The following is a 27976-nucleotide window of genomic DNA, read 5'->3' as shown; positions in this document are numbered from 1 at the left end:
CAAGAGGATTAGAATATGAAAAATAAAAATGGCAGAGAAGATCACAGGCCCAATAAGCCAATGAGAGTGAGGGAAATTGTGCTGGCAAGCAGGAGAAGTCCACGGTAGGACTGCGAGGAGCACGCTTTGTTCTGGACCATCATTCCAGTTCCTGGAAGGGGGGAAATAAAAGGCCTTGTGGTTAGAGTGTCCGCCCTGAAACTGGGAGGTCGGGGTTCGATCCCCGCCCGGGTCATACTGTAAAAATGGCACTCAGCATCAAGGGTTGGAATGGGGGGTCAGATCTACTAATCAAATGATTCCCGAGCGTGGCACGGCTGCAGCTCACCGCTCCAAGAGATGGGTCAAATGCGGAGAACAAATTTCACTGCGGTAACGTGTGTGACAAATGACAAACGACTTTGACTTTGAGATTGTTTATTTTTCCACCCGATATATCTGAACAGGAATAACAACTGACTGATGGTGAGAAGACCGGATGCATGATGACATCTTTCTATACCGCAGCTTACTAGCCTAGCAGCAGCGTACTGAGCGCAGTGTTCTCAGATAGTTTTCCTGCAGTGTAGGCTGTTAGGGCCATTCGCCCCTTAGCCAGTTATGTTACTGTGGTGACTGACAGCTCGTAATAGCCCGAGAGAAAACCTATTAAGACGGAATATCTGACCTCTCTGGCCATCTGTCACTCACGAACAAAATACCTGCGCGGTGGCTTATAATCAAATAGAGCACTGGGGCTGAAGAACAGAGCTAAGGCCCCACAGTGAATGAATAAGAAGCTGTCAGAAGTACCACATTCCTCCAGGTAATAGTGTGTTTGACCTCCGCTAATTAGACCTGACCTGAAGTGCTGTACAGCTAATGTAAGCATCACCAGCAATAAGAAAGGTGAATGTGCTCTCTTGGACTGAATCAATTCTCAAGATCTGGCAATTCTCTTTGCAGCCAGCACAGTTGACCTAAGGGCAATGTTCAATGGTGGTGTGAAACTACCGGTACTTGAATTTGAGGAGCTAAGAATTTGTTCTCATGGTTAGAAGTGGACCAAGTGGAGGTACTGTATGTTGATATTAATTTTGTATTCATCATTAGGGCCCCAAATCACTCCTTAGAAAGCACAAGTGTCTATTTCAAAGACAAAGTGTTTTTTGACTGGGAGGTCATATTTTGACTGCAGCAACTGCCTGTCATAATTTCACCCCCCTCATAACATGTACGTTTTGTTATTCATGTATGCTCAACTTGGAAGATTTTTGACAGCCCAAAGGTTTCCATGGCTACAAGCAGATGTTAGGTTGTTGAAGCCAAGGCCATTAACATTCAGTGGGTGGTAAGAGCTTATTACTAGTAAATGTTTTACCTTCAACAAATACACTGGAGTTAGGTCATAATGAAATGCCCTTGGTGTTCGGAAATTGTCTCACTGACTTATTTTAATGTCTTCTACATCATTAAAGACCTCCCTCTTGCAATCCAACTGTAAGTGTACACGCATGCATGTGTCTCACCTGAGTCACGGGACACAATGGTTTCGTGGGCTGCTCCATCGCCACCCTCACCCCAAGATCGGATCTCCAGCACCACGTAACCGTTGTCTTTAGGCAACGGCAGGCTCACTGATGTCTTCCCCTTGTCCAGGACCTTCAGTGCTGTCTGGCCCTCGTGTTTGTACAGAACCTGGCAAAAAATACTATTAACTAACCAATCATATTATCACACATGATATGAAAGGTATTTTAAGGTCCCACCAAAGAAAGAAAGAATATTTATCCTCCATACAGTATTGCAACACTATACAGTATACATCCTGTGTTATGCTATTCTGAAAACAATAGACCACTTTTTGTTTAATCTCTCAAGACAGATTCTGTTAAAGAAATATATTTTTACGGAATCAGTACAAGGATTCGGTTTGTTTTTTCTTTGGGTGAGGTACTGTAAATGTTTTCGTCAAACTGCACTGTGCAGCTCATCCAAAATTACCTTTTGGTCTTAAATATCCATCCTTTATTACCAGCTATATCTCATAAGATTATGAGATATGTGGCCATATCTACCTTACTGTAACTTATTGATAGGGAAACAAATTTGCATCATGGCACCACCATTGTTGTAAATGTAAATTATGTAATGAGATAGCTAATAATGTTCTAAATAATTCAGACTTGTCTGTATACAGTGTACACTCACTTTATAGCCTAACACGGCTGACTCATTGTGCATGGCCTTGACATGGTCCCACCTCACTGTTACCCATGAACCATCTGTCTTCCAAGACACGTTTCCTGGAGGACGATTTGGAGCTGCGAAGGAAACAAACGCTTAGAGTATAACTTCCACAGAGATACGTGAACCAAGCCATGTGAAGCAGAGTGGTTGCAGAGCGGACAGATTTTGAGTGGAGTGGGTTTTCAAGGACCTCGTAGCGAGGACCGTAGAAGTGTATATTTGTACGTCTTTAAATGTTCTGATGAATTGAAAATGGAGGACCCTGATGTAAACGTAGTGCTTTTTATGGTTTTATCCTTTTTTGCTGGTTTCTGTATTGACTTTCGTGCTTTTGTTTGTATGTACCCATTTTACTAACTGTGAATACACATTTTAATCAATCAATCAATCAGTCTTCCACAGTGTAGTGTGTGATGCATGACTTGTTTTTGTAAGATTCCATGCTTTATTCTGAACTGATTGCTTTCATTCAAATGTGTCTATAATCCACAAAGTCTGGTTATTAATTATTTGTGCCACTTATATTTACTGTATATCACCAGTCAATTAAAGGGTATGATGTGATGTGTCAGGTTATCGTTACAAAAGAGAATAGAGTCTGCACACTGGTCATGCTGAAAATTGCGTTGTGGACGTTTCGAATAGTTCCTAGGACGTCTGTGGACGTCTTGGGCACAAATTGTGTTAATAAGATCTTCATCAGGACATACTGGTATACTAGGATATCGTTACCCCACACTCACTTTGAGAGAGTGAGATAGAGAGAGAAGGGGGGAGTGGGTTACAACAGGTGATTAACCGGGTGATTATTGATTGATTGATTGATTGATTGATTGACTGATTTGCAATCTGTAAATTTGTCTTTATACTTTGAAGTCTGTAGACCAGGTCAGAATCTTTGTAAATGAAGGTGTAGAGAGCGGTAATTCAGTTTATTCCGTGTATTGTAATAGTCAATAACAATATCATAAGAGTATTGTTCTTCTAGAAATGAGGTTAATTAATAATACTGCTCCAATGCACCGCAGCCGGCATTAAGACTACCATTCAAGACAGGAATGCTATGTAGCCTACAGTTTATGGCAGCATCATTTTTTTGTAGTTTTTCAGAAAATGTAGGTCAGGATTTAGAAGGCGTTTTTAGAATTGGCCTCAGTCCTAAATGGGTTAATAATACTGCTCCAATGCAACGCTACTGGCGTTTTCTATCAGATGTCATGAGTCATGATGTCATGGGTTATTCAACTGCATGTCACTCAGGGGCCTGTGGGAGGGTGGGGCTCGTTACAGGGTTAAACATAGCTATAAGGACACCTCATGAGCAGGAACGGACCATGGTGTTATCACATCCTCAGGTAGCTTCAGGGAGAGGAGTGGTTCCCTCACACTGACAAAGTTTAACATTCGGAAATGGACCTGATGAATTTATTTACAGCCCCCAGGGCCAGGGTGGCTGTAAACCGTGTACTTTTCCCTCACACAAACGACAGGCGAACAGGACCTCTGGACTCTACAGTTGATATGGATAAAGCTACATTTCAGCCTGAAGACAGTAGACGCAAGGATACATAACGCAGTTATGAAACAGTGCAATGTAAATTAAATTAGTCTAAGCCTACCTGTAATTAGCTTGCTGCTTAGCAGAAATGAAAATTCAAAAATATATTTTTAAACCAATTTTAAAACATATTTTGGTGAACAGAAACTGATGAACAGATGACAGCTTCCGTTATTGCCAGGAGCCCTATGTCCTACATTTTGGGATTTAGTATTGTGTAAGGGACGTTCCCCCGTAATGCTATCTTGTGCCACCACCTAAATCCTTAAAACACCTCCGCTACCCATTACATTATGCATAGGTGTGGTTTGAGCGTTACGCAACTTAAACCAAACAGTGTGCCAGCGGTGCCATCCCCTTTAAGAGATCTATTATCTATAATCTATTATGTCCTGGATCTTGCCTTATGGAAGAGCAACGCGTGCTGCCTGAAATACATTTATTTTAGATACAGAGGGTTGTTTTGTGTCCAGTATCTGACTATTCTGCCATCCACTCCACGACCAACACAGCTAATAGTTGCTAAAGATAACGTTTACGCACAGTGGAAGCTCCTAAATGCGTAATTCACGGAAAATGTGTATTACTTGCGGATAAAGAATGGCGTACGATGGAGCCCTCAGTGTCTGTCTTGCTTAAGGACACTTACTGTACACATGCAGCCAGGATGCTTAAGGACACTTACACATGCAGCCAATAGGAGGAGCCAGGGATCAAACCGGGAGCCTTTCAATAACAAGTTGAAAGCTCTATATCCCCTGAGCTATTGTGTGTGTGTGTGTGTGTGTGTGTGTGTGTGTGTGTGTGTGTGTCAGGCAGACATACGTGGTCTCCTGGTGGTGACGGTAGCCCGCGGTGACGGGGGTCCAGTGCCGGCGCTGTTGTAAGCCAACACGGCCACGTGGTAACGAGTGGTGGGCCGCAGCCCCGACACCCTGGCGGTCGTCTCGAGTCCAGCCGTGCGCACTCGGTCCGCTGCTGCCTCTCGCTCATGCTGCCGCCAGTAGCGGATCTATAATGTATGTGCACAAACATAATTATCCCATTTTGACCTGAGATCAGATTCAAAAAATGTCTTCTACATCCTGACAGTTTTCTGAAAAAGCTGTGTTTCTATGTCAGTGGTTCTTCGATTTTTCAAAAATAGCAGACCTACAAGCTCGTAGCGCGCCACTCGGTGGCGCGCTATGAGCTTGTAGATCTGCTATTTTTCAATAGCTAAAGCACAACATAATGCTAACACCAAAAGGGGTTCCCGCCCAGAATGGGGTATACACGCATGTTGTCACCATTCTGCTCATTTTATCAAACAACTGTCATCATCATAAAAGCTGTGAGGTGAGGTCCCATACTGTACCACTTCTGTAGAAGAAATTGTCAAATTATTTACTAATTGGACTTTGGGTTTTTCTAATTCCAAATCAACCAACAGAGGACTGAAAGTAAAACTTTGTTGACTCAGATTCACATAATGATAATAAGGTAAGCGGTCTCTACTTTTATCATCAGAGACACTGATAGCAAGCACTAAACCAATAAACAGCTCCAATCTCCATCTGGCATTGAGCTAATAAATTGTTAATACTGTATTAGGTGGGGGACAAAATACTCAATGCTGATGATGTAAGACTGCACTAATATGCCTCCATAATTAAACCTAACACAGTAATTACACTTCGGCATGATGTCAACTGGAGATTGAAATGGCCCAGTTTTGAAAATTACCCATTGAAATTACCCTAACTAAGAACTTTACCCTTTACACCAATTCATGTTGAGTTCTAAAGAAAACAAGACATGGTGGACAGGATGTGACAAACTGTAACTAAAGATCATGAAATAGGTGATGAAAATAAACAATTACGTTAAGTTCAGCTGTACAGTATCACATTTTATGTGACAGGCTTAGACTCAATGTGTTTCAAAATAAAAAGCAAACACAAACAAACAAGATAGGAACATTAGAAGGCATTACAGAAAGAAACAACATAAAAGATGATAAGATATTACAGGATTCAAAAATAAAAAATATTCTCATTAACCATACAGCCTAACTAAAAGCTTGCAAAAAGTGATGTTTGTTACTTTCGAAGGAGACCCGTATATTGCAGTCACTACTAAGAGGGTATCAAGAGGACAAGCAAAAGGGCAAGTTCGCACAGACCTCGTATCCCCTGAGGATGCCGTTGGCACTGAGCTGCTGGACAGACTCCCATGACACTTGGATGTCGAAGGCACTCAGCGCTGTGGCGTTGATACTGGATGGTGCCACTGTGGGCTCTGGAGGTGGGGGGGGGACAAGGGTCAGCAGTGGAATGAAGGTGTATTAGTACAGTACATACAGTATAGGGCCCTATCGTATACCCCATGCTACAGTATATGCCTCGCACTATCCATTAATTGCGCACAAGGCAGCTGACGCTGCCCCTAAGCGGTATCGCACGGCAGCATTACCCGCTCGACATTATGCCGACTCCCTTATTTGCGGCGGGAGGTGTGGCTGATGTGGGCGTGTTATTGCGATACCCCTAAACATTCTATTGTGGGCACACGCATATGGGAAAGCAAATTGCGGGTCCTCAACAACCTACAAGAGTGCGCCCGCAATGGAAATGCGCAATGCTAAATCCCCAAATGGTGAGTGTGTGACTTTGGTGCAAGATATGGCTTATAGTATACGGTCGGTACCTATAGGAGCCACCATGACTCACTAAGTGAGTCACAAGGTGTTCTACCAGGGCCACAGGCATTTATAGATCTTCATCACAAGGTATGACATGTCATCTATTAAAGTCATTTTTAAAGCTATTTCCGTAAACTGTTACACAGTGATGCTGACTTACCCTCCTCAGCTGAATGCACCACAGCGATCTGGCTAAAGGGACCCTCGCCCTTGCGGTTGTAGGCTTTGATCTTCACCTCAAAGGGGGTGTACGGTGACAGGCTCTGGTTGGAGTAGACATATCGAGATGACTCCACGTGGGGAACAGATGCCACTGTCCATGTCAGGTCGTCCTTCTTCTTAAAAGACAGTATGTAGCCAAAGCCATCCCCATTTTGGTACTCTCTGGCCATGGTCTGGGGGATTCAGGAAAGCGTAAAATACAGGTTTTTTTAGGAGCTATTAACATGGCACATTTCACAATGCCACGCTCCACTGATTCAGTGCAGCACTCACGCTGACACCTTCTGATACACTCACCGTCCAAGTTATAATGAGCTCATTGCGGTCCCCTCCTCCTCCTCCTAGTCCACTAGGGGCCACTGTGGGACCTAAGGGAGACATAGAAAACCATAGGTTTGGCTCTCTGCTGTTGGGAAGAAACCACCTAACTCCATTTTTCAGGAAATGAAAATAAACAAATACAAAAAATGTAAAAAAGAATCATCCAGCTCAAGTGGAGTTAGGAGGCTTTTGTCAAAGGGTGTTCAATAACACTGATTTATGGGGAAACAAGGCCAAATGGATTAAATCAATTAATTACCAGCTGCATTAACATTATCTGCGGGGGGTCCGCTATAACTGGCTGTGTGCGCACAGCACGCGTAAATATGCAGACACACACACACACACACACACACACACACACACACACACACACACACACACACACACACACACACACACACACACACACACACACACACACACACACACACACACACACACACACACTGCAGTCTGCTGCTGCACACAAACAGCGCAATCCTGTGGTGAAATAGTTAGTTTCAAATAGTTGAAAGTGAGCGTGTGATGTTGACAGTATAGTTGGCGTGCACAGTAGCATATGACTCCAAATGCCATTGGCTGCAATGCTCTCCCATTAGCTGCAAAATGTGTGTGCAGCTGACTAGAGGACTAGCTTGCACACCGATGATAGACTCAGCTTGCTATTGCATAGCAGCTGGTAAAAAATGGCTAAACGGGTGGAGTTAGCTGGTATGGCAGATAGTTTGAGGATTCAATGGAGTTAGGAGGTTTTCGCCGAAGCACTTTTTAACTCTATTTTTCCCAGGTACGTATATATACGTACGTCGATGCTAGGTGGCGTCATATCCCAAGTCCGTATATAATACATACACCAACGTAGTCTATATAATGGTTGATGCCTATGGAAGCCTTTAACATTGGTCCGGTTCCCATAGCAATGCCCCACCGTTCCAACTATGGCATTGCAAGTATATTCACAGTGCAAAGCAGTGGAAGAGAGGATTTTCATAACTCAGATTCTAAGATCGCTGTCCTTGGTGGATTTTCTGCCATCCACATTTCAGATTTAATTTGTGTCTTTGTACTGCAACGCTGGCGCCATGTAAACGCTTCTGACGAGAGGTAAGGAGGGTGTGAGTGTTCCAATGCTGCGGTAGCGAGAGTGTGTGGGGGGGCGGGCAAACACCGTCTTCTTAAAGTGAGTGTGTATGCTGGCCCCTGGAGCTGGGGCTAATGCTAACAGCTAGCGGTAAAGATAGAGTTAATATTTTTTAACCAACACACAGACGTGTTCAATAGCATTGATTTATGAAAAAAACAAAAATCTAAAATGAAGTTAGGTGGTTTCTTCCAGACAGCAATGATATGCTACTTCAAAAAGATATTAAAAAAGAGATTGGAAATAGGAAAAATTGTCCGTCTACTACAAGCATCACAAAGTGTCACATCCTTATTTCCATGGTTCCCTCACCTGCTTGCTGTGTACGGATGGTGTGTGAGGGCATGCTGGGCTCTCCGCTGCCCAGGATGTTGCTGGCGATGACCTGGAACTCATAATCCATCCAGGGCATCAGTCCAATCACACGGGATGACTCTGCATTGCCCTCAATGTTAACAGGATCTAACGGATGCGGGAAACACGCATTAAGTATACTAACTCACACCTGCAGTTACAGTACTAGTAGGAATGCAGTCTGACATGCACGCACGCACGCACGCACGCACGCACGCACACACACACACACCCACACACACCTGTTCTCATCCTCTTCCACTCGGATGACAGTGATGATCGTCCCAGGATGATGTATTTCCCAATGGGACTGTGGTTGTCATAGCCGCGACTCCACCTGAGTTCTACTGACGACTCTGCAACGTTCTTTACCACCAATCCTCCAGGGGGTCCTGGAGGGCCTACACAGACACACGCGCGCGCGCACACGCGCACACACACACACACACACACACACACACACACACACACACACACACACACACACACACACACACACACACACACACACACACACACACACACACACACACACACACACACGCACACACACACACACACACACACACACACACACACACACACACACACGCCAAACCGTTACTGCATAAGATCACAAAAATAGAAAGACGCATTTGCTTATTTTAACCTCTAAGCTATATCTGTACCAAATCCCTTATAGAAAAGAACAGGTGTAATAGTCCAGTAATAATGTAATTTGACCTCAAACTAATTGCAAAAAAAAAAAAACTCGGCTGAATTGTATCTTCAATATATCCTGAATAACAGAAAAAAAGTTGCCTGGAATTGTCTGAGGAAAAGTGTCTGCGAAAGTGTTGAAAATGGCTTGTACCCTGTACAGTATGGCCACCATAGACATTAGTTTTGCATAAAAACACTAAATAGGGGTCAAAACTAATGCTTGGAATGGATTCAGCATCATGAAAACACCCTAGTTTGACATGTCATATGCTACTTAAAGGACCACTTCACCACTTTTCATATATTTCATATATTATCTTCATATAATAGGTCCTCACTAATAATCATGATAAAATAGCACGATGTTTTTCTACTCAGTCTGTGTCTCATAGGAGGGCTGTGGGCAGTATAGAAACCGTCTTCCAGTGACATCATTAGGCAGATTTCTTTACAAAAATGTTTAGATTTTCATTATCGTGAGAACGATGGCTTCCATTTTCTCATTGCAACTTTTCAGGACTAGAAAGCCTGGCGTTTCTATTAGCTTGTATTCCCCATCGATGATGTCATTGGAAGACGGTTTCTGAACTGCCCACAGCCCTCCTATGAGACACAGAATCATTGTTTTGTTTTCCTTTCCTTTTTATTTTCTGTTAATTACCTTGTATTGACTGTATGCTTGTAGACCCTCTCGAAAACGAGATATTGTATCTCAAGGGGTATTCCAAATAAATAATTTCAATCAGACCGAGTAGAAAAACAAAATTTTCATGATTATTAGTGAGGACCTATTATATGAAGATAGGTTGAAAAGTGGTGAAGTGGTCCTTTAAAGCAAAAGGAAATCTAGAAAATATTTTCTAGAAATCTAGAAAATACAGGCCATTTTCAACACTTTCCCCTCAGACAATTATTTTTTCTGTTATTCAGGATATATTTGGGTTGAGTTTGGGTTTTTTGCAATTAGTTTGAGGTTGATCCTGTATTTTCCATAGATTTCCTGTAGTATAAAGGGTCTGCCTTACCTCGGACCACCAGTTTGGCCGAAGCCGAAGAGCTGTCCACCACCGTCTGAGCCGTACAGGTGTACAGTCCTGCCTGGCCCAGCTGGCCACTCACAATCAGCAGGTCACCTATGGTCTCCTTCTGAAGGACGAGAAGGGACAGATGATGATGAGTGAAGACAAGCATAACAATCCACATAAGAGTAGAATGGGTACTATCACAATTTTAGACATGAACTGGCAGCATGTATTGGATACCTAGAGGTTTAATTCTGTCTGGACTGGTACCATGGAATGTTTAACATGCCATGACCGAATACTACATTCAACCAAGCATGGAGTCTCCCTTTTTATCTGTATAATACACTCCTACAGTGCTACAGTCCACAATGACTCCCAGCCTCCAAACAGGGGTATTGTTAACAATGGAGTCTACTTCAACTGCAGTACAGTACTGTACATTTCACTATCAATATTCCCCCCCAAAGAAATGCCTCATTCACACAAAAGTATGTGGCACAGTCCCAACGCAATCCCCAATTTATCATCCCAGAAAAGCCCTTTCCTCTGGAGTAGTACAGTCCATCATGTGTTATGACACTTACCCCTTGCACCCGATGGAATGGCCCAGCAGGATCCTCCAGGTCCAACAGGACTCCATTGAGGGCCCAGGTGAAGGTCAGGTCCATGGTGGGGTCGTGGGAGGCATGGCACTGCAACGTGACATTGTCTCCCTGATTAATGTCAGCATTGGAAGGGGCCAGGGTGATCTTGGTGGCATCTGGACACAAATAGATAGGTGGGGGGGTTAGAGATTGTGGTATGAAGAGATGTTATTAGCTTGCATGATTTGCGTGCGTGCGTGCGTGCGTGAGTGAGTGCGTGCGTGCGTGCGTGCGTGCGTGCGTGCGTGCGTGCGTGCGTGCGTGCGTATACAGTACATATGTATTTGTGTGTGTGTAACATGCTTTACTGTGTGTTGAGACCATGAGGATAGTAAAACCATAAAACATGGACCTAGACATAGTGTCCCCACTAGACATTGCCCTAGCCTGAGCAAGAGAGGAATAAAACAAATAAGAGAGAGTGGGCGACGGTCATTAGCCCACAGATTGTTGTGTCAGTATTATTCAAAAAACAAAGCTTTGAAGCTTGATTTATATCTAGTTGCATGCTGGTGTCTGATCTACTGTACAAGCTCACATCACAGTGCATTGCCGTGCACAACACAGCGTGCAACTAAGTCAGGCATAATAATAGGGTTGTAAAGCCTTTTGCAACAGCGTCGCTGTCCATGGTGCTTAATTAAGGGGGCACCTATCAGGAAGTAGACTATAGTCACGGCTGGACACTGTGATTATAGGGTAAGTGTTCATGTCGAATGAGCACATTGTGCAGAAATGGGCGTCCAAATGGTACTGCGTGTGTAATTATGCTGAAACAAATGCTGAAACTGTGAGTGAGAGGGGGATCTAGGAGCAGCAGGGAATCGCCAAACAGCAGAAAAATGGAGAGAACACCCCAAAAAGTGTGTGTGTGTGTGTGTGTGTGTGTGTGTGTGTGTGTGTGTGTGTGTGTGTGTGTGTGTGTGTGTGTGTGTGTGTGTGTGTGTGTGTGTGTGTGTGTGTGTGTGTGTGTGTGTGTGTCACTGTGTGTGTGTGTGTGTGTGTGTGTGTGTGTGTGTGTGTGTGTGTGTGTGTGTGTGCGTGCGTGCGTGCGTGCGTGCGTATGTTTTCGCCTGCATCTACCTCTAACAGACAGGTGTCCAGTGCTGTTTGCCTTGCCCAAGTAGTTTTCAGCAAAGCAGGTGTATTTCCCCTCATCAACTCTGCTGATGTTATGGATCCACAGAACCCCATCTGGAGTCACCGTCACCCTGGCAAAGACAAGTTTCCAAAAAAGGTCCAGAGAAGCATTTTCCATTGGGAATTTGTTATGATCAGCGAGTGTATGCATCCATTAATAACCAATATACACGCATGGGGGGTCAATATATGGAATGAATTCTGGACTGGCCATATATGGAGCGTGTCTTGAGTAGGGATGGAGCTCGTTAATTTGTATTGATAACGATCACCTTATCGATCAGGCTTAACGAGCCGGGTTCTTATCGAGCCCACTATCGAGCATTTTCTATTATTTTGTGGAAAGACAGGAGACAATACATTCAGAACGGAACCAATACCAATAAAATAATATGAAAGAAACTGTTACACATTGTGTTTACCCGGACAGCACTGGTTGGCAGGTATCAATGCACTTTTAGACCCACATGTTTGTGCCAGCGTGGGTTGATTACATTTATTTCTTGATCGCCTCTTGTCTTGATTGTTTGAACATGATGTCATGGGCCACTATGCTCGATAACGAACTTTGAAAATATTTCCGTTAATCACATTTTGCATTTTGGTTTGATTCAAATCCCAAATGCAGTACATCCACGTAAAATAAATCATTGCCGGTATTCTCTATAGTTTAATGAACCGTTAACCTTTAAATGTTAACACTGATTACAGTAAGTAAAGATCCATATGTTTGGTTTGGTATTGTTGTTGTTTTATTGTTAATGTATACTGTACCTCTAAAATACATTGACCTTTCTGTATATAGAGACATCGCCATTACTGTACAGTACATGTACACTGCCGCAATCTGCATTCAAAGATGTTCCTAGAAGCTTTGTCATTGGTTGAAAAAAACCTGGTCGCAATGACCAATCAGCAGACCGGCAAATCGACCAATGACAAAGCTTCTAGGAAAATCTTTGAATGCAGATTGCGGCCCCTACATGTGTCACCGAGACTACATTTTTTAGGGAGCGTTCTACCCATTGCTGGCTGTCTGAATACAAAAAAGAAAAGAAAAAGGTCATTAAAAATTTGACATATTATTGCTTATAGCAGCTTTAATCTGAGGTAAAGGACTTTGACGCTATGGGCCGGCATACAGTTCAATACCTGCTGCTGTTGATGAGAAGCTCTGTGCCACGGCTCCAGAACAGGGTAGGTTTCGGGGCAGCCCGAGGTCGACATTCCATCATGACCTGACCGCCCCGGGCGGCCGGTACCAGCTTCCTCACTGGGTTCAACCTGAAGTCCGGGGCCTGTACTGGAATGGACGGAGGGAGAGAGATGGGAGAGGGGGCTGTCAGCTGGCCAACTCTTCTTTGACATTATTGTTTTTTCATTTATTTTTTTGTAAGAATAATGTTTGAGCATCCACTCTCACTACCTGGTACACACAGTATATTAAGTGTTTACTCACAGCAGTCCATCCAACCCTGCTCACCTACCTTGGACTCTGAGTTCAGCATTGGAGTAGATGGTGCCGTGTTTGTTCTCAGCTACACACTGGTACATCCCAGAATCCTCCAGGGCCAAGTTATTAATCTTTAGGCGACCCCCATTTACCTCCACTCGGTCCTGGGTGTCAGAAGTAGAAGGAATTGAAGATAAAAACAATAAAATAGAGAGATGGATATACACACAACTGCAACCACGCCTGTGTGTGTGTGTGTGTGTGTGTGTGTGTGTGTGTGTGTGTGTGTGTGTGTGTGTGTGTGTGCTACCTGTGTGCTGAGGGGCTGCCCGTTGCCTAGCCAGCGTATGGAGGGCCGTGGTTTGCCAGCTGCAACACAGCTCCAGTGCAGGTCCGAGCTGATCTCCACCTCAGAGTCACTCATCACCTGCAGCCAATCTGGCTGGGCTGAGGGACGAGAGAGAGAGAGAGAGAGAGAGAGAGAGAGAGAGAGACACACACATTAATGAATACAATATACTGTACAGAGCATACTTAAAGTTTAAAGGGGTAATGTGGTATGTTTAGGCCCACCCTACCTCCACATAAAGTGCATATGCCAACCAAGTGGGGTGGCCCAGTGGCTCACCTGTAAAGCCCTGACCACACCAGAGGGTCGCCATTCAACTCCTTGCAACATGCAACTACTAGGAGTTGCAGCTGGTGTGGTTTGGGCCTAAGAGTGCATACTGCATCCACATGACATAAAGACTAAATAAATCCTTCCCGCAGCTGGCTCGGGTATTAATCTGACCCAAGGCTCCTTGCTGAATGTCATCCCTTCTCTCTCTCACCTGCCTTTCCTGTCTCTCTCCACTATCGCTATCAAATGAAGTCATAAAATGCCAAAATATAATCTAAATGCCAACCAAGCAACACTCCCTCAGAATGCCCATCAGCAAGACGACACGTAACCCCCAATAACTGATGTGTAACTATGGGAGTGTCAAGTGGGGCATTTCTGAAAAAGCACATGGTCTATCTAGATGAGCTAATATCTTCCAGCATGACAATGCCACCATCTGCAGGTCGCCGAAATGTATTATGAACATGAAAACGAGGTAGGCATTTGTTACCCTGCTGTCTACAACTAACACAACAGCACACTTGATTGGATATTGTGGAAACTGTGGGCTGTATTTTGCGTGTCTTACTCTTAAGTACCAGGTCTTATTCCCTAACTTGAGTAAACTAAAGACCTGGAGGCGTGATCAATGCCATTTGGCTATTCTGAGTGGCCAAAGAGCATTGATCACGCCTCCAGGTCTTTAGTTTACTCAAGTTAGGGAATAAGACCTGGTACTTAAGACACACAAAATACAGCCCTAAATCTCTATAAAGTGTCTTGATATGGGGCCTAGGCAATCAATATACCAACTGTTGGGATTAGTTGGGCCACCCTTTCATAGGAAAATCCATGTTTTGGGGGATACTGTGAGTATAACACAGAGGTATAACATAGTGGTGTCTCCCGCTTGGCCACAACAAACATAACTGGCGGTGTTTGCGGGTTAGGAAACCAGCAAGAGACCACATCCTTGTCAATGCATTAGCGACCCCTGCTGTTTGGTCAGGCACCTTGTGTATTATGTTGAAAAGCTGCAGCTGGAAACCCCATGCATAACGGATTAGGCACAGGATTATCTACACTATACACCCTACCCAGCCCAGCAGTGGGTGGGCTGGCAACGCCAGGGACCACAGCACATATGGGGAATTGGCAATGACTAAATTTGGAAGAAAATGGAAAAAAATCTAAAAGAAAATGTTTTGGATCCATCATTTGGTTTATTGTGTCAGGCAGGCACACATAGGAGCTAACCAGTGCCCGAGCATCTGCCCGATTGCCTTCATAGGACAAAGTGGCTTTTTATGCCTACATAATGTGTATTTATTACTGAACCGAATCACAGTTGCTCACCGTATAGCTGTCATTCAATAAGAAAAACTAGGCTAGAACAGTATATACTGTATAGCTAGCCTACTGTCCATCCCATGCACAGTCCACGTGTTTGACATTAGGGCACCAAAAAGTCTGTGCACGGCCTGTATTTGCCATCCAACTAAGATGTTACTTTAACTTTGACAGTAACTGCAAAATGTATACTGTGGGAGTCGATGGAGAATGCCATGACGCAAATCGCAAATCTACTGTAGCTGGAGACGTGTAAATTGTGTGAAGACGTGTGATTGTGAATGCAATCAATGCATGTGGATGTTGTCTCCCCACCTTGCACAGTGATGCGCCCCTGGTGCGTGTCACTTCCCTCTGAGTTGTACGCTTCACACTCGTACACGCCCTCGTCGTCAAAGGACAGCTCTGGCAGGGTGAGGATGGGGCTCTCTGCGCTGGCCCCTGACTTGGCAGGGAGCAAGCCATCCACCTTCCTCCAGCGCAGCTTTGGGATTGGACTATGGGATGAAGGGTTTGGGAAAGTGATGGATGGATGGATGGATGGATGGATGGATGGATGGATTGTGAAGGAGAGAATAGAGTTGGGAACAAGAGAATATGCAGAATAAAGCGAAGCAAAGGGTTTGAATGAAATGGTGGGATTTAGAGTAAAAGAGGGTACAAAAACAAAGAAAAGAAGAACGGAAGAGATATAAGAGACACACAAAAACAGACATTTAAGTACTACTTAAACCTAAAAGACAACCAAGCTCAGGTACATTAAGGTTAACTTGACAACACATAACATGCTTGGACTAAGAACTTACTTTCCATAGGCAAAGCACTCTAGCTGGGCGGTGTGTCCTGCGAGTGCATAGGTCTCTGCCGGGAAACGCACTTTGATGCTCGGAGCCGACTTCCTGGGATTTGCTATTGTGAAGGAAATGTATAACGTTACTTATGAAATCACATTTGGGTTGTAAATGTAATATACTGTAGATTACTGGAGGGTTGAAAAAAGTGTATGTTGTGCATTCATATCCCGACAAGTCAGCGGTTATTAACACAAATGCTCCAGTATTATGTGAAGCATTTGTCACCAGAGTTCAGTGGAAAAGGTCATTCTAATATACTGTTGGGTTGGGTACATTACTCATTGTTAAATAAGATCTTTATCTGGAACAGCCAATTTTCTGTGCAGCAACATTCTCATCATACGTGAGTGATAGTTTTCACACTGATAACATGTTTCTGTTGTTTCTAGATGTAGGCTATATATGACTCTGCAGAAGCTTGTGCTTGTCCTGATACCACATTAGTTTGCAGTCTGACTCTCTGTATTGTCGCCACTGCCGTGCGTAAACCTTGTATGTCCGTCTCCAAACCTATTACCTTTCATGAAATGGAAAGAATAACCTGCAGTACCAATGGATATAATTTACTGGTGTAGTGGAAGGAATATATATACTGTAGCTATGATGAATCTCGATGCTGATTTTATTGTTCACTAGGTTCATCCATGCGTCGACCAGAACACCACTTTAGACCCTTATTCTAGATGTTAATAGAAAGGACAAAGAGAGGCTTAATACTGTTTTTCTTTTTTTCCTTTTACTGCTCTCTTTTGCAGCAACACACACACAGCTCAACAAATTATAGTGTATAAGTGTGTGGTTTGTGGCCATTGATGCACACAGACACAATATTGCAAGCTCAAACAAACTGAATTAGTGACTTAATAATAATAATAATGGATTGCATTTTTATAGCGCTTTTCCAAGTGCTCAAAGCGCTTTACAATGGTTCATTAATTCATACATTGGGAGGTGAAGCGGCGAACAGTCGACGCCAGCGTCCTCACTTCCCACATTCACACACCAATGGTGGCGAGCTCACACCGACCAACGCATGGGAGGCAATGACCCAAGGACACTTCGACATGTGGACAGGAGGAGCCGGGATTCAAACCGCCGACCCAGTGATCATTGGACGACCTGCTCTACCTCCTGAGCCACAGCCGCCCTGATCATTACCCATGGCAATGAAAATTGCACATAGAATAAAATACTTTGGGGGCATTTTCTACAACTGTAGTTATAATATGGTCACAAACACTTGATAATGACTCGTCATTGGTTGAAAATTTATCAAACCCACACAGACAGACTTAAGCACTTTCAACCTGGGCATCCTTATATTTCCAACCTCAAAACACATCACAATGCGTGAATGCGATCATGCATTGTGAGATTGCAGATTAGCTATTTTCGCTAGTATAATAAAATAGGCCAGAGCATTCAATTATGAAAAAAAATAAAAAATTATATAAAAAGACGAAATTGTGGAGAAAACAAGGTTTCTGCCTGACAGCAACGATATCATTAGTGAATACAGAACAGTCTCCTGCCGGGCCGTCTGAAATAATTATGTTGTATAAAAATCTATTTGGTCTGTGAGGTGTGTTGCTTCTGCAAGGTCCTTGATAACGATCCGGTTTATTTCTTCACTACCAACAACTGGATAGGATTGATGTATAGGCACTCTGTTAAAGTTATCCTATCTTGCAAAAATATTGTCTTATCCATCTAACTGAAAGTCTTTGCACTGGCAAACGTGTGTAAATCATCTATGACGCACATAAAAAAACTACAATATTGTTTCAGGGGTTGAACTTACAGTACGTGGGTTTTAAATTTGTGATACAACCACACAGCACACACACACGCGCACGCGAGCATGCACGCACACAAACATGCATGCACACGAGCATGCACGCACACACACACGCACGCACGCGAGCATGCACGCACACACACACGCATGCACATGAGCATGCACGCACGCACGCACGCAAACACACACACACACACACACACACACACACACACACACACACAGTCCCGTACCGTCTGCCATGACAGTGAGCTGATTGGCCTTGCTGAACGTGCTCTTGGTGCTGATGTCCAGGTTGATGGTGGTGAAGCAGAAGTAGTTTCCCGTGTCATTAGGCTCCGCCTTGGCCAGGTACAGGTTCCCTGTTACCTGGGAGACAAACCACCTGCCATCCACCGCTTTGACGAAGTTGGGAAACTCATTAACGAACCAGCGGTAGGACAATGCTGGAGAAGACAGGAGAGAATGGTTGTACAATTACATCTTATAGTGCAATCGTATTGCATGAGTCTTACAGAGATATCCAATGGCGCTTGTGGGTGTAAAGAACGGTTTAATGTGATTATTAGGCTGATAGAATAGTTTCTTTATTATTTATTGACATAAATGCGTTATGAGCTACTGTTAAGCATTGTTTGTGGAGGCAGCTCACAGTACCAGGGTAATGGGGAGGGGGCTGACAGGCCAGGAAGGTCCCCACGCCCTCATATGCTGTCTGGGGACTTCTGGTGTCTGGAGGGAAGTCATGGAGGTCTGGAGATAGAACATAGATTAAGAACTTAGAATAAAATAAAGATGTAAATATTAAGAAAGCAATCACATGTATTTGCAAGGAAAATCATTAACAGTGTATTATTGACAATGTTTAAAGTTGATTTACAATACAAATCGATAAAACATGCTCATATCTATCCCAAAGTGACTGAAACCAGTTCTTGGCATGGCCAACGAATTATCAGGTGCCTCCACTACACAATAATGGGCCAAACACAAGCCCAAACAGGTCAACGTCTGTTTTGACCTGTTCTCACTTACAGCCAAATTTAAGGTTGGCCGCACGGCTAATGATGGTGCCACAGCGGTTGATGGCCAAACACTGGTAGGACCCTGCATCGCGGTCATGCTGAGGGTTGCTGATCACCAGGGTTCCTGCGACCAGAGTGTAGCGAGGATCCAACCCCAGGGGGACCTCAGTGCCATTCACACGCCACCTGGAACACAAAGAAGGGTGCAAGGGTGCATAATTATTATTATTATTTTTATTTATTTATTTTTAACAATTCGCAGATTCCCCTAACAATGTAGGTCAAACTTTCAGGTGGTAATTCCACCTTAAAAGTACCTGCTTCTACGGTTAATATCCATAACGCCATGATGAAGTCAAATAATATTATATTTAATATAATATTTTCCAGGTAATATATCAATTCACACTTTCAACTGCATTAAAACAATAACTTAACTAAAATAAAAGTGAGGTAAGGTAAGGTTAACTGTGTTTCAAGTCTCTGCAGTTGAATGGAAAACAATGACTTCATGGAAGGTCAAGAAACTGAAACATTGTGTGTGTATGAGTGCATTACTGACCTATAGGTAGCAGCTGGGTTGGCTCTGGCTTGACAACTGAGTGTGACCTTGCCCTCACTCAGGCCTTCTGGGTAAACCAGACCAGTTGGCTGCTCCTCAAACACCGGCCCACTGTCATGGCCAGACACACACACATCTCCGCCTGGCAACACAGCAAAACAGCTGGTCAAAAACAACAACAAGCCACCCGGCAGGTTCTCGGCGATAAGCTTCTATCGCGTTTGCGATTCATTTGATTTAATTGATTTTGATTTGATTTATTTAGCACAGTATAAAAACAGTACAAAAGGGAAGAAAATAAAAAATAATTAAAGTGCTAGGAGGAGGCAAGAAGCCCAAAGAGTTTATACGAGGCCTCAACCTGTGATTAAGATTTCTGTTTTACTATCTTTTGTGTTTTTGAGGGGCACTAGCCCCTCCTATATACAGGTTGTTTTTAGTTCAATGCTTGTTTTAGAAACGCCTTTGACAAAAAAGAGAATTTAATGTTTTGTTTTGTCACCGTTTCGTTATCGTCATTACATCACCTAATCATAGCAACGTGAGTTAGATTATACGAGTGCTCCTCACTTCACACAGGTGTGATTTTTGAACATCAAGAAGGAAAGCCAAATTCGGTTGCAGAGGTAAAGACAGGTTTTTGGAGATCAAGCAAAAGTAAGAGCAGAAGAAGAGAGGGAAAGAGCATGAGAAAGATACCACCACGGGTGGTATCTTGTGTGATTAACACACAAGATAACGAAGTACTTCTGTAGAGGAGGACAGGGAGGGACGGAGAATGGTGAGAACACCTTTAGGTACAGCGGGAGGAGGAGAATGTGATGATAAGGGTGAACAGGTGGAGAGCAGGGAGATGGCAGGATTAGAGAGGAAGTCCAAAGAGTGAGATAGAAACGAATAATTGAGTTTCTTGAAGGGGGAGATTAAACAAGGAAGATGAGAAAGGAGCGAAGGAGGCTACTCATGAGGAAGTGTATGGACTGGAGAGAGGTGGGAGAGAAAATGTTAATCTCAATAGCTCAACAGCTCAATGGCTCCAATAACGCCCCTCACTTCACACCCATGTGAAGTGAGGGGCGTTCTTATCCGAGTGGAATAGTAAGAGAGTGGCGACACTAGCGTTGACTCTCATTGTAACAATGAAATGCGGAAGTGCTCATTCTATCTCAATGGGATAGTTCCAACCAGCAATGTTTGGAACTACTGTATAGCCCATAGGCACCCGCTTTGCGGCGTGTTGCTACTCTCCTACTCTACGCTCCGGTTCTCATCATCATACATCATCTCATTCTGGCCAATCACAATTTGCGTCTTTGCTTTTCCGTCTTCACTTGTCTGCCCTCACTTTTATCTTCAATATGTACTTTGCTCAGCCGATCAAATCATTGCTATTTGAATGGAATTTCAATTGGATTTGGAATACTACAAATTTTAAACTGATAAATGGGTACTCTCTCCTGACTGGATGAAATTGGTGACTCACTTGAACATTTATTTTGTGTTTACAAAACAAAACAGCAGGAGAGACAGAGAACTGGCTGGGGTGTTGGAAAATAGTAAGCAAAACTAGAGTTTGAGAAATATAGTATTGTCCAGGTGTACAGAAAATCCATTCATCATACGCAATAAATTGAGCTTGTCTTTCAGATGCACAAGGTCTGTGCCTCAAACATGCACAGGTATGCATTTATGCATGCGTGCATGCATGGTATACACAAGGGGGTGTTATGTACAATTGAGATGCATCATGCAGTGCACCTTGGCTTCATGATGTATAGCATCTATGTAAAGCAGGCTGCTGCCTTGGGCTTTTGGGACTGTGCACGCTCTCTGTCTCCTACTCTCATTCAATACATGAAGAAGAAAGAAAAATGTCATTAAAGTATATTGCTGCAATTCAAAAACATACTTTTTTTTCTCTTTTTCAAACCTGTCTGAATGTTTCCCCATTGAACGTGGAACTGAAGTTCCAAGTCAAATAGTGTTATTGTTGTTGTTGTTTTTTTTACAAAGTTTCACGTATGTGTGTGTTTGTGTGTGTGCGTGTGTGTGTGTGTGTGAGAGAGTCTATCTTTGAAAGTTTATTTTCTGCTACCTTGCTTTCATGCTTGCTCAATCGTATCAATAGAAAAGTGTGCGTGCGTGCGTGCGTGCGTGTGTGCGTGCGTGCGTGTTATTCAGCCCACCATCGACAGATAATGAACAGCTTTCTCGTAAAATGTGTTGTGCCCAGGGGGTCTAACTATGCATGACTGCACATTTCAGTACTTTGGCAGAGCCTGTTAATTTCAGCAAAGGCTGCACCTCATTGCCATCTATCATTCATGGGAATGGTGAATTTCAGAGCTCCAATGGAAAAGGGCATCTCAGTGAAAATCGAAGTCCTCCTTCTCCCTGCCTGTCTAAGACAACAATCATGAAATTTTAATCAGTCCCCCCAACCATCACTATAACACCCCCAAACCCCCCCCCCCCTCCCCCCCGCCATGCCATGCCATCAATCATACCAAATTCCAAAATGATATTTCTAGTATGCCAGCTTGTGTGTGAGCTAAATGCAGGCTACTTACCGATGGCATAGCTGAGAGCCAGTGAACTCAGAGCAAGAAGGAACAGCAAGTGGCCCATTGTCGGAGTCACACCAGTATTAGAACTGGATCACAAAGGGATCAGAATCGGATGTGGTCAGACCTGGTGGCAGACCGTCGCAGGGGAGCGCTGTCTGATTCGTATCTGTGAAAACAAAGTACAAATCACTTCAATCATTATGACCAACTATCATAAGAATCATGTGTGTGTGTGTGTGTGTGTGTGTGTGTGTGTGTGTGTGTGTGTGTGTGTGTGAAATAGTTGACAAAATGCTTTAAAATACAACCACACTTTACTGTGCAACACCCCCACAGCAACCAGTGAACCCATGAACAGTACACTATCAGACTGAGACACATACAATAGTAACTATAGACTGCCCAACAACCCGCAACCCACACACCAAGCACCCCCACAACAGCAGGTGTGCCTGGTTTATTGGAGTACAAAGCCATGGGTTATGGTTTCCTTTTACTCTCCCTCCATCGATCTGTTTCTTTTATTATCTCAACCTCACTCACTTTAAGTTCATGGTATTCCCTCCACAAACCACTGCATATTAACATTTGGAGGACATCTGAAATCCTTCTCCTGCAGCCTTGCAATTCTGATAAAAAAAAATCTGCTTCAAATTCCATGGCCTTGGATCTTCTACAAATTGTCAACATGTCTTTTCTTGTGGGTTGCTTCCCAAATTACTGAATGCTGAATGCTGAAACTTCAGCAAGAATGCTCTTGCTGAAGTCTTTAATGACATCCTCATGAACACAGACAGTTGCATAATTTAGTATTACTAGATCTCATTGCTGCATAATATGCACACGTATATACTAGTCAGACCTAAACATGATTATGATGAACGTTCAGTTATTATTATACACCACATCTGTTACAAACTCCCACACAACGATCAGTTAATTAAATCAATGCTGAAGACCTTTCTGGTAGCCTCTGCCTTTTAATAATAATTGTCTCCACCAGGCTGAAGGCATGGGGAGAGAGTATTGCACTCCGTCCGTCCGTCCGTCCATCCGTGTGTCCATCCGTCCGTCCGTCTGTGAACAGCTAATCTCCGGCACCGTTAATGACGATAGGCCTAAAGAACACCCTCTCGTGTAATATTGCTTAATTATTACACTACCACTCAACCTTCCTTCCCATATTCTATGGCTGTCATTTGGTGTTGCCTCAATTCCCTTGCGCCATGTGTTCACCCATCCCAACTCTACCCACCACCACAAGGGAGGCAGTCGAATCTGACAGAACGTCCCAGAGAGCAAACTCTCTCTTTGCAGCTTACATGACTTTCCCAGTGGGAATTCTTGGTGGTTTCTTGGACTGCAATTTTTTCCTCGCAACAAGACGGGTCCCAAGACGGTTCAGTCTCAGCCTGTGTCTGGGCTCCCTACTAGTACTACCATACACACATACAATATATACATACACACAAATTACTGTCAACAGCATGCACTCTTGCACAGCTGGCTGCCGGTCTCGAGTAAATGGCTAATAAGCTGGTGGGGGTGGGTGGGGGGTGTTTTATAGTTAGTAGTAGAGATAGTAAAGTGTGTAATAATATTAGTGATATTAAAGTAAAACAAACTGAGTAGGAGTGTAAGAAAAAGTGGATGGCAGAGAAGATACTGAAGAAAGAGCGACAAAGCTGAATGATGAATGAATAATGGGAATGGAGACTGTGTGAGCCGAACTGATAGTAAAGGAAAAATGAAGACAGAAAATGAGAGATAAAAAGAGAAATTGGAAGCAACAGAGGAGGGAGACAGACTGAGAACGATAGCGCATCAAATCAGTTTACGGTGTAATGGAGTAGTGAGACTAGAGAAGAGACCAAGCATATCAGCTCCAAATGACTCCTTGTTGTCTATGCATCACACACTATATAGCATGGATGCTTCACTGCAGGTCAGGATCCATTTATACACTCACAGAGTTAAATGAAAAAATGTCTGTGTATTATTCAGCCAGTCCTATTATAGAATACCGTAGATGCAAAGAATATTGAAACATTGGTACTCGACTCATAGTGAAATGGTTCAAATGGTTTAATATTTATTAACCAAATCCCTTAGAAATACATCACAGCAGCAACAAAACCCTTTTGAACCAGAATTATCACACATTTTTAAATGAGGTAAAGAGGGAGAGATTGTGTGCGTGCGACATGTGTGCGTGCGTGTGCGCGTGCGTGCGTGCGTACGTGCGTGCGTGCGTGCGTACGTGCGTGCGTGCGTGCGTGCGTGCGAGAGAGTGAAAGAGAGCGAGATATCAAGCTATGAAGAAAGAGATGCACAGACAGATAATGAAAACTATTTGATAGAAAAGACATCTTATTATTAATAATATACTATATTGAAATAATAATGTGTGTGGATGTCACAAAATCCCAAGGCACACCTGGCCTAATGTCAAAGCACACCATTGGGAGCAACTGCTTTTTCATTAAAGGGGATAAATATATATTTTCTTTAAAGGGTTTGACTGCGGTTTGACTCTTTACCCACTACTGGGGACAGATTGCTTTATGTACACTTTGACAATTTTACTATTATTTATACATGTTAATAATATACAGTATACACTGTGACTATACATTGAAATTCATTATGTTTAATGGCTCATACAAAATGCAAAGTGGTCCAAGTGCAAAGGGCCAAGCTAGAGTACTGTAGTATACTATATCTCCTTGGCTTTGGTTCTGGTACTTTATTCCTATCCCTCCAGTTTACTTTTTGTATTATTATTATAATTATTACATGTATTATTATTATTATTATTATTATTATTTCTAGCTGTAGCACCTTTTCTGTATCTGTGATGCGTTTCATGTGGTACTGCCATGACAACTGAACAGGATCAGAGGCCATCTACATGTTCTATCGACACATTCTACACACAATACTCAGGATCAGAGGCCATCTACATGTTCTATCGACACATTCTACACACAATACTCAGGATCAGAGGCCATCTACATGTTCTATCGACACATTCTACACACAATACTCAGGATCAGAGGCCATCTACATGTTCTATCGACACATTCTACACACAATACTCAGGATCAGAGGCCATCTACATGTTCTATCGACACATTCTACACACAATACTCAGGATCAGAGGCCATCTACATGTTCTATCGACACATTCTACACACAATACTCAGGATCAGAGGCCATCTACATGTTCTATCGACACATTCTACACACAATACTCAGGATCAGAGGCCATCTACATGTTCTATCGACACATTCTACACACAATACTCAGGATCAGAGGCCATCTACATGTTCTATCGACACATTCTACACACAATACTCAGGATCAGAGGCCATCTACATGTTCTATCGACACATTCTACACACAATACTCAGGATCAGAGGCCATCTACATGTTCTATCGACACATTCTACACACAATACTCAGGATCAGAGGCCATCTACATGTTCTATCGACACATTCTACACACAATACTCAGGATCAGAGGCCATCTACATGTTCTATCGACACATTCTACACACAATACTCAGGATCAGAGGCCATCTACATGTTCTATCGACACATTCTACACACAATACTCAGGATCAGAGGCCATCTACATGTTCTATCGACACATTCTACACACAATACTCAGGATCAGAGGCCATCTACATGTTCTATCGACACATTCTACACACAATACTCAGGATCAGAGGCCATCTACATGTTCTATCGACACATTCTACACACAATACTCAGGATCAGAGGCCATCTACATGTTCTATCGACACATTCTACACACAATACTCAGGATCAGAGGCCATCTACATGTTCTATCGACACATTCTACACACAATACTCAGGATCAGAGGCCATCTACATGTTCTATCGACACATTCTACACACAATACTCAGGATCAGAGGCCATCTACATGTTCTATCGACACATTCTACACACAATACTCAGGATCAGAGGCCATCTACATGTTCTATCGACACATTCTACACACAATACTCAGGATCAGAGGCCATCTACATGTTCTATCGACACATTCTACACACAATACTCAGGATCAGAGGCCATCTACATGTTCTATCGACACATTCTACACACAATACTCAGGATCAGAGGCTATCTACATGTTCTATCGACACATTCTACACACAATACTCACAGGATCAGAGGCCATCTACATGTTCTATCGACACATTCTACACACAATACTCAGGATCAGAGGCTATCTACATGTTCTATCGACACATTCTACACACAATACTCACAGGATCAGAGGCCATCTACATGTTCTATCGACACATTCTACACACAATACTCACAGGATCAGAGGCCATCTACATGTTCTATCGACACATTCTACACACAATACTCACAGGATCAGAGGCCATCTACATGTTCTATCGACACATTCTACACACAATACTCAGGATCAGAGGCCATCTACATGTTCTATCGACACATTCTACACACAATACTCAGGATCAGAGGCCATCTACATGTTCTATCCACACATTCTACACACAATACTCAAGTACTTACATTGTCACTAGAGCAGCAATAATCAATTATAGAACACCAACATGTCCTGCACTTTGATAGACTGAAAACCCTTTTGCCAATGGGTAAATCTCAGAGCTGGCCCTGACATTGTCTGAAGTGCCAGGAGGGTTGAGTTCCATGTTGTTACCCCTCAGTGCCCACCTATCTCATTCTTTGTCTGTCTGTCTGCCTGCCTGTCTGTCTGCCTGCCTGTCTGTCTGCCTGCCTGTCTGTCTGCCTATCTCTCTCTGTCGATCCACTTCTGCCAGACTAACAAGAACTCCGTGTCCAGAAACAGTGAGAGATAACACAAATGGAACAAACATGTCCCACTGTGCATGCAGGGGAGACGCCTGCCCTTAGGACCTGATTTAGGAACCTGTTTCACTGAGCGGTAATAAAACCTTCATTCTTCAGTTAGCACAGCCAACACTGCAGCTGAATAACGTCTAAAGCCCAGGTGCTCAAATAAAAGCAGGATTGCTTTTTTTTTTTCCTCAGTTTGGCTGGCATTTAAAGTTGTTTGTCATTTGTTTTCAAATGATGACTCATAGTAACATTTAGTTTTCATCCCCATAAAGGAGACGTTCTGTGGTCAAGACTGCAAATAGTGGTTCAATCATCTTCTCAGCAAGAAGAAAAGGAAATGTCTGAGACCTGAAAAGTATTTTATGGCATTGACAACTAATTTTGCTGGATGCTAATAGGGAGTTGAGTATTAATTACTGGTGTTTTGGTGTTAATGGTCTTGAAAAAACTGCTGCTTGCTTTCTGAATGGGGTCTAAAGTGGTGCTTGAGTAAAACGTGTAAAACATTGAGTAAAATGTGCAGTAGAACTGGCAGCAGTGGCAATAGCTGGCTAATTACAAACACATGCACAACAGCGCTCTTGGTAATGAGGTGAACATTAACAAAGTATCTCATTACTTTACACCACAGGTAATGCAACATGAATAACATAGAAGATATCTTTCATAGAGAAAAATCAACTCAGCATAATAGCTAATGGGGAAAACATACAGAATAAAAATCTCAAGGAACCATATAATATATCCACTCCAGTGCATGTGCTTTTAGGCGTGTTGTGTTACATAAAAAAATCTAAAAGGGCAAGATAACTAAACATAAAGCAATAAAAACATGGCATGAGGATGACACGGTTACTC

At 43.1% G+C, this 27976-nt stretch overlaps 1 protein-coding gene across 1 annotated transcript; it reads right to left on the bottom strand.

Annotated features, from left to right (window-relative positions):
* Positions 1–31: 31 nt before the first annotated feature.
* On the bottom strand, positions 32–26916 carry cntn2 (contactin 2). Its single transcript, XM_080774298.1, has 23 exons — positions 26810–26916; positions 22239–22401; positions 19669–19810; positions 19117–19292; positions 18739–18834; positions 18315–18527; positions 16236–16338; positions 15745–15926; positions 13786–13922; positions 13510–13639; positions 13175–13325; positions 11966–12093; positions 10823–10998; positions 10239–10359; positions 8754–8912; positions 8470–8619; positions 6990–7060; positions 6631–6865; positions 5952–6067; positions 4613–4799; positions 2191–2303; positions 1509–1677; positions 32–151 (listed from the first exon to the last, which is right to left on the bottom strand). The coding sequence occupies exons 2-23, from the start codon at positions 22294–22296 to the stop codon at positions 42–44; spliced, it is 3123 nt and encodes a 1040-aa protein (XP_080630424.1). The 5' UTR covers positions 22297–22401; positions 26810–26916; the 3' UTR covers positions 32–41.
* Between the last annotated feature and the right edge of the window lie 1060 nt (positions 26917–27976).

This window comes from Protomyctophum bolini (genome assembly GCF_963924005.1).
Source record: "Protomyctophum bolini genome assembly, chromosome: 2".
NCBI classification, from domain to species: domain Eukaryota; kingdom Metazoa; phylum Chordata; class Actinopteri; order Myctophiformes; family Myctophidae; genus Protomyctophum; species Protomyctophum bolini.
Note: the sequence above shows the minus strand (reverse complement) of the source record. Positions and strands in the feature narration are given on the sequence as shown.

What these genes read in the sequence shown, in the direction of transcription:
- cntn2 (XM_080774298.1), bottom strand. Translation starts at nt 22,296, where the DNA reads ATGGGCCACTTGCTGTTCCTTCTTGCTCTGAGTTCACTGGCTCTCAGC. An exon ending in TGGACACCTGTCTGTTAGAG is followed by an intron (nt 10,999 to 11,965) that starts GTAGATGCAGGC and finishes ATTTGTGTCCAG; the next exon opens with ATGCCACCAAGATCACCCTG. An exon ending in CGTCACCACCAGGAGACCAC is followed by an intron (nt 2,304 to 4,612) that starts GTATGTCTGCCT and finishes TTTCCTTCGCAG; the next exon opens with CTCCAAATCGTCCTCCAGGA.